The 12500-nt window shown below is 45.4% G+C and overlaps 1 protein-coding gene across 1 annotated transcript in view; it reads right to left on the bottom strand.

The window, feature by feature from the left end:
* Positions 1-12500, bottom strand: part of sema5a (sema domain, seven thrombospondin repeats (type 1 and type 1-like), transmembrane domain (TM) and short cytoplasmic domain, (semaphorin) 5A) — a 176973-nt gene that overhangs the window by 55133 nt on the left and 109340 nt on the right. Inside the window, exons 12-14 of the mRNA XM_084458537.1 lie at positions 11199-11316; positions 3009-3190; positions 2452-2595 (exon numbers count right to left, since the gene is read on the bottom strand). Of these exons, the coding sequence (XP_084314663.1) occupies positions 2452-2595; positions 3009-3190; positions 11199-11316 (444 nt within the window). The remainder of the gene's footprint in view (positions 1-2451; positions 2596-3008; positions 3191-11198; positions 11317-12500) is intronic.

The raw sequence follows: 12500 nt of genomic DNA, 5'->3' as shown, positions 1-12500 counted from the left end.
GTGGCTGCTAGACTTGGCATTTTTAACCGATCTGACCAACATGTTGAATGATCTTAATTTAGAGCTGCAAGGAAAAGACAAAACCGTGGTCAATATGATTAGCTCAGTTAATGCTTTCAAACGAAAATTGCAACATGTGTCCTCAAAACTGCAGCGCCATGATTTGGCGAACTTCCAAAACCTTGCGTCAGAGTTGGAGATGCAAAAGAAGGCTTGTGCGCAACTTGACAGTGCGCGTTTCGCAGAGCAGATTGGGACAATTGTATCAGAGTTTGACAAACGCTTTCAAGACTTTGCTGTACTCGAGCCAGTCGCTACATTTATGTGCTACCCATTTCAGGAAGATGTTGAGGTTGATTCACTCGCATCAAAAATCGCAACGCTGTTTCACCTGAACCCGTCTGGAGTGGAGGACGAGATGTTGACACTACAAGCTGACATTCAGCTGAAGGCCAGGGCTCATGGACAGTTCTGGAACTTACTCACAGAGGAAAAGTACCCAAACATGAGGAAATGTGCTACCTTCTTGACTGCATTATTTGGCTCCACTTATTTATGTGAGTCAGCCTTTTCCCACATGAAGATTATTAAGTCCAAATACCGTTCCACCATGACTGATGATCATTTGGAGGCCTGCTTGAGGATGGCTACCAGCAGCTACTGCCCGGACTATGCAACCCTGGCTGATTCCATTCAGTGCAAGTCATCAGAGTAAGGTAGGCTAATGACCAAAAATGTTGTGTTGTATTGTGCCATACGGGTTCATGCAGGTATGCAAGGTATACCAACATAAGATATACTCAGTGTATATATATATATAAAAATATGTTTAGCATTTTTAATGTAGGTAGATCATTTGGACTTGGTCATTTTAAAAGTAGCTCCCAAGCTGAAAAGGTGTGGGCACCCCTGATATAGACGGATGAAACTTCCAGACACCGAGGATTCTGTGTGAAGCGGCCTCATTAATGCCTGTAAGTGAAGTTTCATTTAAAAAAAGTTGTGCGGGAGATACTTCACCTTGACCTTTCACCCCCTGCGCTGTTTCATGTCTCTTTCTGTCTTATCCCTTTCATTTTTGCAAAAGCGAATTTTCCGAAGGCTTTGGGTGTTGCTTTAGAACCACACAAACAAATTATTAAATATTATTTTACCGGTGATTATTACACTCCAAGCCTTCCGAGTTTCAGAAATCTGGCAGGCGTGTGTGTGTGTGTTTGTGTGTGCGTGCGTGCGTGTGTGTGTGTAACCCAGATAATTACCAAACCCAGACATCCCACTCATTCTTAATTGGGTGTCACAATGGTAGACCGAATCGATAAAAAAAGAGAGAGTAGTCATGCTTCACCAAGCGCAGTTATAAGATGATGGAGTGTGCAGAAGCATCATGCCTAGTACTTGAGGGGGCACGTGCCCCCTCAGATTTGGGGGTGTTATTTTTATTTTTTTTACATTTCGGTTTGTTTACCATTACATTTTACAATGCGGAGCTATGATTATTTCCTCTACTGAGCTGAATGTATTATTTTAATTATGTCATAGACCACCTCGAAAAGCCACCATAACCTCTTTCAAAAAGCCAAACACCATCTTTCTCAGTGGATTTGGTTTCTTCCAAATTAACACTGGACTTGGAAGCCCCCCCCCCCCCTCGCCTCGTCTCAGATAAACACGTTTTCATGGTCTGCTTGCATACATTTAGATTAAGGTTGTCCTTAACTGATGAACAGGTCCTCCAAATATAAGCTATTCAGTATATCAGATTCAATATACTTCATACTTCAGTATACAGTATATCATTCGGACCAATGCTAAGTGAGTAAAAAAAAAAGTAGATTTGTTTTCCTTTACTTTTATTTTGAAAGTCCTTGAAAGAACGCTACCGTTAAGTTTAATTTTACACCGCTTGAGTGGCAACTGGTAGTGTGCTGTGTCCTGATTTTAAACTGCAAAAATTCACCCAAAAACACAAATTATTTCCGCACGCTTTTTAAATCTTGCACCCTGAGTGTGGGTGCTATTATGCAGTGATAGACGCAGTGTCTGCTGCACGTGTGACATCAGTGTATTGTTGTTATTATTATTATTATTATTATTATAAGAAGAATCACTATGAATAATATATAATAATAATAATAATAATAATGATACGTATTATTATTCTTGTTGTTATTATTATTATGATTATTATTATTAAGATTAATATGTATTTCTCCTCACAATTGTGCCTGTGTGTAGATATGTGTGCACTGTACATTGTCTTGTTGTTTTGTTGTTCTATTATGTTGTACACTCAGCAGCTCTGCAAATGAGGTGGCCTCACCTCAGAGCTCACCTGAGTATAAATAAAGGTTTCAATCAATCAATTCAATCAATATGTGTATGTTGGTGTCCCATTCTTGCTCTCATAGATATTACACGTGTGTGTGTGTGTGTATGTGTGTGTCCTACCTCTCCTCGCGGTTCTGCCCCACGCAGACGCGCCCCCCGTGGCGAGGGGTGGGGTTGCTGCAGGATCGCTGGCGGACCTGGAAGCCGATGCCACAGCTGGTGCTGCAGGGGGACCAGGAGGTCCAGGGGGTCCACGCCCCGTTCCTACACACACACACACACACACACACACACACACACACACACACACACACACACACACACACCACAGGTCACCAGGGGCACACACCCAGCACTACATGGATGGATGGATGGATGGATGGATGGATGGATGGATGGATGGATGGATGGATGGATGAATGGATGGATGGATGGATGGATGGATGGGAAACATGGTTGGATGGACGGATAGATGGAAGGACAGATGGACTGGAAAGATTGATAGATGGATAGGAAAGTTGGATGAACTGATAGCTAGATAGATGGCAGAATTGATAGATAGATCGATAGATCGATAGATCGATAGATCGATAGATCGATAGATCGATAGATAGATAGATAGATAGATAGATCAATAATGGATGGATGGTTGGATGGATGGATGGACGGACAGATACCTGGAGCAGTTAGCGACCTCAACACTGATCCCATGACACTGCTGACCTCCACACTGAGGGGCAGGGCTATCACAGGCTCGCGTCCGACACAAGCAGGAACCAGCAATGCCCCCGTCGTTATGGCTACAGGCCCCCCAGCCCGACCAGACGCCGAAGCCCCCGTCCACAGTAACGTTACGCACCTGGTGACCACACAGAGGGGCGACACCGTCAGACCAGGAACAGAAAGTAATTTACATCAAGCACTATGATATTATCAACACCCAGAATAGTAGGCAGCCCGGGGTGTTGATTAATCCATGGAGAGATGGATATCAGAGATGAGAGACAACGGGATATATAAAGAGACAGCATGTGTCTATCATTCACAGGAGGGGGAATATATATGTTAAAGGACCATACTGGTCTAAATATGATTTGATCTCCTTAAACTAGTCACCCAACGTATATCACCTTAACGCAATCAATTTTCCGAAGCAAAGCTCACGTTAAAAGATCTTTTCATTTTCGCGTTTTAACGGTTAAAACAAAAATAATAGCTACTTAAAATTATTTGAAACTAACCGGGGCGAGTTGTCAGCGCAACGAGGGAACAATTTAACCAGGCTAGGTCCACCTGGCTTACTGTATGTGCGTGGCTGGCTTGTTTCTGTTCAGGACTGGTAGGACGGAAGCTAGTCATGCCACTGAAATAGCTGTGAATTGAAATGACATGAAATAATGTCTGATAAATTATGATAGGTCTTGTCACCTGGACACATCAGTTCCAATGCTTCCAATGCTAATCCAGCATAATAAAAGTGGGATAGCCAGTTAGCTCATGAGCTCACAACAACTACAGTAGCAGCAGCTGCCATAATATTAATGGTAGCGGTCAGTGGCTAAAGCAGTTACACTGATGTTTCCTGTAACGTTAGCTTTTGCTGCAATTGGTTCAACTTCTGTTTCTGGACAAAGGTAAGAGATAAACCCAGATAACCAGGGGCGGAGAGCTGGTTGGGGACAGTATAGTGACCTCCGGGCAATCTCCATGCACCCACCGGTGAAGACCATGTGTCTCTAGCCCACTCAAGGGCTAAGTTTCAGGGTCCATAGCGTGCATAGTGGCGTGGTTGAGACTCCGCCCCCTTTGGTCAGAGCTGGTTGGGGACAGTACAGTGACCTCCGGGCAATCTCCATGCACCCACGGGTGAAGACCGTGGGTCTCTAGCCCACTCAGGGGCTGAGTTGTGGTGTTTGTGGCGTGGATAGTGGCGTGGTGGCGAGACTCCGCCCCCTCAGGTCAGAGTTGATCGTGTACACGTCACTGACCTCCGGGCAATCTCTGCACCCACCGGTGATGACTGTGTGTCTCTAGCTTACTCAAGGGCTGAGTTGTGGGGTCCGTAGCTTGGATAGTGGCGTGGTGGCGAGACTCTGCCCCCAAGGTCAGAGCAGGTCGGGAGCAGTGCAGTGACCTCCTGGCAATCTCCATGCACCCCCCATTGAAGACCGTGTGCCTCTAGCCCACTCAAGGACTGAGTTGTGGATTCCGTGGCGTGAATAGTGGCGTGGTGGCGATGCTCCACCCCCTTGGGTTATAGCCAGTTGGGGGCAGTGTATCCCTCTCCAGGCTACCCACCGGAGAAGACGGTGTGTCTCTAGCCTACTTGGGCTGAGTTCTGTGGTCCATGGCGTGGATAGTGGCGTAGTGGCAAGACTCCACCCCCTCGGACCTGAGTTGGTCGACGACACTGCATTGGCCTCCGGACAATCTCTATGCACCCCCCAGTGAAGACCGTGTGTCTCTAGCTCATTCAGGGGCTTAGTTGTAGGGTCTGTGGCATGGATAGTGGCGTGGTGGCGAGACTCCGCCCATTTGGGTCACAGTCGTTCGCGGACAGTACAGTGACCTCCAGGCAATCTCCATTCACCCACCAGTGAAGATTGTGTGTCTCTACCTCACTCAAGGGCTTAGTTGTGGGGTCTTTGGTGTGGATATTGGCGTGGTGACGAGACTCCGCCCCCACGAGCGCGCAGGGGAGGTTTCCCCTGTCCCCTCGAGGACAGTGTACTGCTCTCCGGGCCACCCGCATGCACCCAACTGTGAAAACTGTGTCTTTAGCCAACTCAGGGGCTGAGATGTGGGGACCGTGGCGTGGATAGTGGCGAGACTCCGCCCCCTAAGGTCAGAGGTTGTGGGGGGCAGGTCAGTGATTGCCAGGCCATCCCCATGCACCCCTCATTGGAGACCGTGTGTCTATAGCCCACTCCGGGGCCGAGCAGTAGCTGTGGAGGTGTTGTATGGAAGTTGAGGTGATTTAGCAGTAGGTGTTTGTTATAAGTACAGTAGGACCCCACTTATCCGAACCCAACGGGACCGAAGGTCGTTCGTATCTCTAAAATGTCCGGATGACTGAAACTTATGTTAAAATAGACCAAATTCAATAAGTGGTATACTTGTTTCATAAAGACTCATAATAGACCAATAAATACCCTTAATTACTTGTGAAAATGCATCAAAATTGCAATCAAATAGCCAACTAAACTCATATAGCCTAGCCTATAAAAGACCTACAGTGGCCTATAATAAAATAACCGAATTTCCACTTGAGTGCGTGCTTTGATCAAATACAGTACTTTATTCTCAAATGAGGCCTACGCTGCATCGATAGGCTACTGTATTCACAGAACAAAATGGTATAGCCTAAAAACAACCCAACATTAGAACAATTAGAGCAAATGATAATCAATAAATAAATAAATGAAATGACAGACAAGTTGTCGTGTCTCTAAGTCAACAGATGTAGGCTAATGTGGGCTGTAGGCTATTATTTAACAAATACAGTAGGTCTTGTAGGCGAATCTACATGCCCACAACACGTCTGTGTTCCTGAAGTCCATTAACTGGGAACGAAAAATGACTCGATGCTGCTTCAGGTTGCTGACGCGCTTTCTGGCTACCAAGGAATGCAGCTCTCGCGCAGCAGACTCGTTTGCGTTTTGCGCTCGACATAAGAGTAACAAAGAAATTAAACGTGACAGTAGGCTACAGCCTACAGGCAACATATAGGTCTACATACAGTTCTGTTTTTTTTCACAGTAGGATACAGTACTGTAATGAAAATCCCACCAGTAACCAGATAGCAGGCTAAAAAAAACAAACGTTTTTTAAGCCTGTCCGGTAGACCGGGAGGTTCGGATCTCTGAAGTTCGGATGAGTGGGGTCCTACTGTACTGCTAGAACTACGCTCAACAAGGAACACAGTCTATCTAAGCCTGTTGCTGCCCTCCCGTGGCCGAAAACGGTAAATGCAGTCTATCTGCCTCTTGTGGTAGCAACATAGAACTGCAGGTTCAGGGACCACTGCCTCTTGTGGTAGCAACATAGAACTGCAGGTCAACAACAGGATGGAGGAAGCCAGGGAGGGAGGGAGGGAGGGAGTGACAACCAGACATTTGCTATCATTGGTGCGCTGGCTTACAGCCACACACAAAAATAGGTTTTGAAGCCATCACGTTCAACTTTTGAAATGTAAGTAAAACACGAAAACGCAAATATCTTTTAACATCAGCTTTACTTCGGAAAATGGATTGCGGTAATGTGATATACGTTGGGTGGCTAGTTTTAGGAGATCTAATCATATTTAGACCAGTATGGTCCTTTAAAATAATACACACACACAAACACGAGGGAGGGGGTATATATGTTAAAACAATCCACACACACACACACACACACACACACACACACACACACACACACGCACACACACACACACACACACACACACACACACACAGAAAACAAAGCATCCATAAAAGAGAATATCCACCATTATCCATCCATCCAGCAACCAATATGAAAAGAAACGGTGTGAAATTCCAAACCACAGGTGATATGAGACACATAGCGTCTATATTTCAGGGTAATTCAAAAATGCAGAGAGCATCTTGTTTACAAGAGGGCCGAGCTCACTTGGTGACTTGGCTTTGCAGAGGTAGAAACAGCATCTGCCCTGAGTACCCAGGTAATAGAATCCTGCCATGGGTCTAAATTGGAAAGCTTTGCCAAGGGAGATATATTCCTGCGTCGGCAGCAGACAGCTGGAGAAATACAGCAATACAGCATCTCTTTTCCATCAGCTACTATCATTCAGTTTTTATTAAAAACAGGAAAGAATGAACAAAGTGTAATTTAAGTAAGTGAATGGAGTAGAGAGACGCACAAAAAGAGTGACAGCAGGTTACCGAGGGAGACCGGCTTGATAAATCAGATTTTGTGTGCGGATGAAAAGCCTCTGTGTTTCATAAAACCAAGCGTCACAGCAAGAATCATTTCTCATTTCATGGACACAGGGGGATTATAACAGCTGACTCTGCCGTTGTTCTGGCAAATCGTATTTTTTTCTCAGATTGGGCTTCCAACCATTTCAACAGAGAGGGAGAACAACCATCACACACTGACTTCCATTTTACATCAGTTGAACAAACACATCCAGTGAGTAAGACGGTCAAGTCCTGAAACCTTAACAAAAACACGATGAGACTGTTCAGGTCCACATTACTTTAGTTGAAACCGTAAGAAAAAAAACATTCCCTTTTTGCTTATTTCCAGTCTCGAGAACCAGATGGTGTTTGTGAATACACTGGGTCTCCAGTTGACCCACACACACTGCACAGTGTACTGCCCAACACCTGGACCTCTCCCCTGAGACTTAACCAGTATGAAAACACTATACCATATGAAACAGGATATACAAGAATCTCATACAACTGTATGTCTCCTACGTCATAAAAAATCTTAAACATCATTAAGTCCCCACTTCCTCGCACATTTATGATGCGGAAAATATATTGTCTTGTGTACTGTATGTGGGATATGACACGTTTATAATACTGTTTTTAATACTACAGGCTGCATTACATTTTCTCCATCTTCCCATGTAAGTCATCTACAACAAAAACAGGCTAGGTAGAAATCATGACTATGCATTTACCAAGTTTCAGCTAGATGGAGTTTCAAAAAATCTCGCTATAACCCTTTTCACACTCACTCCTCTCTGTCCTCAGTGGCAGTAGCCCATCTCCGTAACGGACGTGCTGAGCTTTGGCCTCACATCTCGGCTAAGTGCATCAGGGTTTGCCAGACGAGGTTTTTAGAAGTCGTGACAGAGCCCCATAATAAAGAACTGATTCACTGCTGCTCATCTGTCCAGAGAGGAGGCTGCTGTCCTTGCTACTGTCCCTCACCAGCAGGCGGCTCTTCTCACAGACCGTTTATTGTCATTCTCACAGACCCTGACCGGTCCAGATGAAGGTGAAGTAAGTAAACAGAGCGTCTCTCTCTGTGTTCTAGAGAGAAAATGGAAATAAACCTTGTGTGTGCCGCAGCACAGTCTGAGCGACATCTGTTAAGTCTTTGAGTTTATAATAGTGAAACTACCGCTTGGGTCGATGGTGAGCTTCAAAGGGAATGTGAGTCATGCTCGGAGCACGTGCATGTTTAGAGTGTGTGTACTGTATCTGTGTGTGTGAGCGCGTGCGCTGGCTAGCTCTCTGTCAAGGCCACCTTCACAGATGCCATGGGGCGCCTGGTCGCGCCAAATAACCTGTTGAACACGAAACCACATGAAAGGCAGCAGCAGCATTCAACACCGCCAACGCTGCCCACTGTCCCAGAATGGATGTCTATCAGACACGGAACAATTACTCTTCCAGTTGGCCGTGTCACCGTGAAACCGATCCCCTCCCTGATACCCCCCCCCACCCCCCCTCCCCGGGGCGAGGGGGATGAATGGGAGGAGTGTGGAGAACCTGCTAATGATCAGACAGAGACTGGAGAACTGAGTTAGTGTTTCTCTGTCATTCCCAGGGAGGGTGCTTTGCTTGGGGAGGAGTGTGGTTCATACAGTGTATGTATGTATGTATGTATGTATGTATGTATGTATGTATGTATGTATGTATGTATGTATGTATGTATGTATGTATGTATGTATGTATGTATGTATGTATGTATCAGTGGAGGCTCGTCCATTGAGGCAGGGGAGGACAGTCCTCCTCAGTTTTTGGAGAGAAGAGAGGGATTAAAATATAAATAAATGAATTTATTTATTCATAATTAATATTATCTCAGTTTTGTTCATAAAGCAGGTTTTCCCTATGGATAAAAACCCATTATTGAAATTCTAAAGCTCCAACAGTGACATATATAACATGCAGCTGGAGGACCCATAGATATCTATGGAAGGGAGGCTAGCCTCCCTTAGGGTGGGTTCTTTTCTCTTAAATCAATGTCTTTTTTTTTCTTATTTTTTTCTTGCTAATTTGTGATTGGCCAAAACGCTGAGAAATTACCGCAAGGGTGGACAGTACTCCGGCCCTGTCTGAACAGGATTCAGATATTGACATTTTGTTAGTCTAATCACATTCCAGATTCCAGATTTACCACAGTGAAGGCCGATTGAGTCGGCGTTGATGTCTGTCTGTCTCTTCCCTGTGCCATTGGAGACTTTTTGTGTGTTCGTAGCTCCATATTATAATACATCCGAAAGTATTATGGGACATATTATACATCAAACTGTTTGTCTATTTGTCTTGATTCTAGCCATCTAAATATCCAAGCTGACATAAATACTTTTTCAGCTAGAGCCGTCTGAACACGACAGTTCCACTGGCTGCTTTCATCTGCTAAAATTGACTGTAAATCCACTTTAAAGTCGCACTGAAATGAAAAAAGCATTCTGTCCCATTTTGGTTCACATAATTGGTCATAGTGTTCACCTATTCAACGATGTATGCCAAAAAATTTAGAAAATTCAACTTTTGTTGTAATCTTATATCAAAGTATATTCTTACTTCCTGGAAAACGGTAGGTCACGTGCAATGACGACAACAGGTACCTTAGATTTTAGGCCAATAATCTCATGACATCCACCCGTCAATCAACGCTATCCTTCTATCGAATCTGTCTAAAGTTCTTAAAACCCGTCCACTTGTCAATGTTCCACCACTGGTAGGTAGGTAGGTAGGTAGGTAGGTAGGTAGGTAGGTAGGTAGGTAGGTAGGTAGGTAGGTAGGTAGGTAGGTAGGTATGTATGTATGTATGTATGTATGCATTTTTGTATACATGCATGAGTGGTGTGTTTGTATGATGTATTTCAGTCGAGATCACTTTAGTCAAAATTGACCCATTTATTAGCATGCAACAATATATACAGCATATTAATTTTTTACGCATATGAATTTTGGCGGTGTGATCTGTTCGGGGGGCCCCCTGCCTTCCACGCATGTGGAAAGCGGCAATCTAGATGTTCCTCCCCTCTGGGCTGCTTGGCCCAGAGGGCCGGAAGAGGGAACGGCATCTAGCCCCCTGCCTCTATGATGATCAGAGTGGGCCGCGATCGGGAAGACGCTCGGAGGTAACTCAGCCCACTAAGACCGTCAAAGAGAGCCACAGGGGGACTGCTGTACATTCGTGGAGTCCGAAGGAGATACAGCCTAGTGTCTCTGCCTCCATGGTGACCGGAGGGACCGCTGGATGGCCCTTCGGAGATGTTTCGGCCCACGATCACCAAGGAGAGCCACAGAGACTAAGCTAGTGTAATTCCCCGGCTTCCACTAGCCGACGCATAGTTGAATACAAGAAGAATGCAGCAATACCCCTGGAACAGAGAGCAACGATGACAACAGAGATGACATCGACAGAACACAGGCGGAGCAGGGGACGAGGTGGAGTGAGCACGCAGATACGAGCGATTAGCAGTAATGGCAAGAGCGAACGATGACATGTTTTGACAGCTTAAATACATGCGCTCTGCGAGCTTAACCAATGCTATGACAGCTGACAGTCAGCTGGTAGGTTGCGTCATACGGGGTGTGACTGATTAGCTCTGCCGATTAGCCCGGGCATTGACATCCGTGCCTCGCCTGATGTTACGTCGGAGACTTCATTTATGTATGATGATGGTGTATGTGTGTGTGTGTGTGCACGCACGCGTGTGTGTGTGTGTGTATGCGTGTGTGTGTGTAACCTAGGAGGATCTCTAGTGGAATACAATACATTGTCCTGCACGGAATACAAAAGTAATGTTTTCCCAACTCTTGAAATATACCCCCCCCCCCCCCCCCCATGTGCACTGCAACATCCCGAACCGTTGGCTAGAGAGATGGAGTCTGAGTTGGACCAGCCTTGAGAACAGGGGCACTCACTGGGCATTTGGTGATGCTCTGCTCCCACTGGCTCATGCTCAGGCTCTCCTCCAGGGTGGTGCACTTCCTCAGCACCATGTCCCAGCCACAGTACGGATCCCTGGCCCCCACACATGCCCTGGGGGGGGAGGGGGGGAGAGAGAGAGAAGACGACGAGTTAGAACGAGGAGGGAGAGAGAGAGGAGGAGAGAGAGAGAGAAACAAGAACGTGATGAGATGAGAAAGGAGGAAAGAGAGAAAGGAGACAGGAGTGAGGAGAGAGGGAAGACAGAGAGAGGAGAGAGACAGAGAGAGAGAGAGAGAGAGAGAGAGAGAGAGAATGTAATGTATTTGTAAGTGATGAAGTATACTGTTACTGTGGTCCTGTGGTGCACTAGTGCTCACAGCATCAGCAGTCTTAGAGCTGCCACTGGGCTGTGTACTGACCTCCCTGGGAACAGGCATTACTCAGGTCTCCCTCGGACCAAAGCACCTGGATTGCAGAATGTCTCGGTGTCTGCATACTGTATTTCTGCTTTAAAAAAGCTGAAAGCCTCTCAGGTAAGCATTTCATGATGCCCGTATTAGTAAATACGACAAATAATTAAAGGGATAGTGTGCTATTTTGGACAAATTACCCTATTTCTGATATGTCTAACATCATTCTGAAACATAGAGGGCATAATAATAATATTGAGCTAGATTGAGATTTTCATTTCATTTCATTTTCATACGACTCAAATTTCTTTACAATGGAAGTGGCCAGGGCATGGTAATTTCGATCTAGCTCAATATTTGAGCGATCAATGAAAATATGGTCTCTATGTTTCTGATTGATTTAAGACATAGCACACTACCCCTTTAAATCACCCTGAACCTTGAACAAATATTAAACATGCGGCCAGCTAAACCTCTGTCTGTCTCTCTTGGGATTTGTTTGTATTGTTTTTATTGCAAACAATAACAATCTGATGTTTCTCATATCTTGTGGAAAAGGGGAAACAGTCTGATAACACGAGACGTGGTCTCTCTGAGTCAGACAGACAACCTTACCCACCCCTCCTAGTGCACAAGAATATTATAACAGTCTGTCTAGATCAGAGCACACACACGCACGCACACACATACACACACACACACACACACACGGACACACACACACACACGCACGCACAAACACACACAAACATACGCACGGCGCGCACACGCACACACACACATCACACACATAACACTGACATAACTACCTGCCTGTTAAGACACTAGCAGGAGGAGAGAGAGGTTAAAGAGAGAGGGAGGACGAGAAGGAGGATAAGAAGGAGG

This window comes from Borostomias antarcticus (genome assembly GCF_949987555.1).
Source record: "Borostomias antarcticus genome assembly, chromosome: 2".
Taxonomy (NCBI): domain Eukaryota; kingdom Metazoa; phylum Chordata; class Actinopteri; order Stomiiformes; family Stomiidae; genus Borostomias; species Borostomias antarcticus.
The sequence above is the reverse complement of the archived record's forward strand: the minus strand, read 5'-3'. Positions and strand labels throughout refer to the sequence as shown.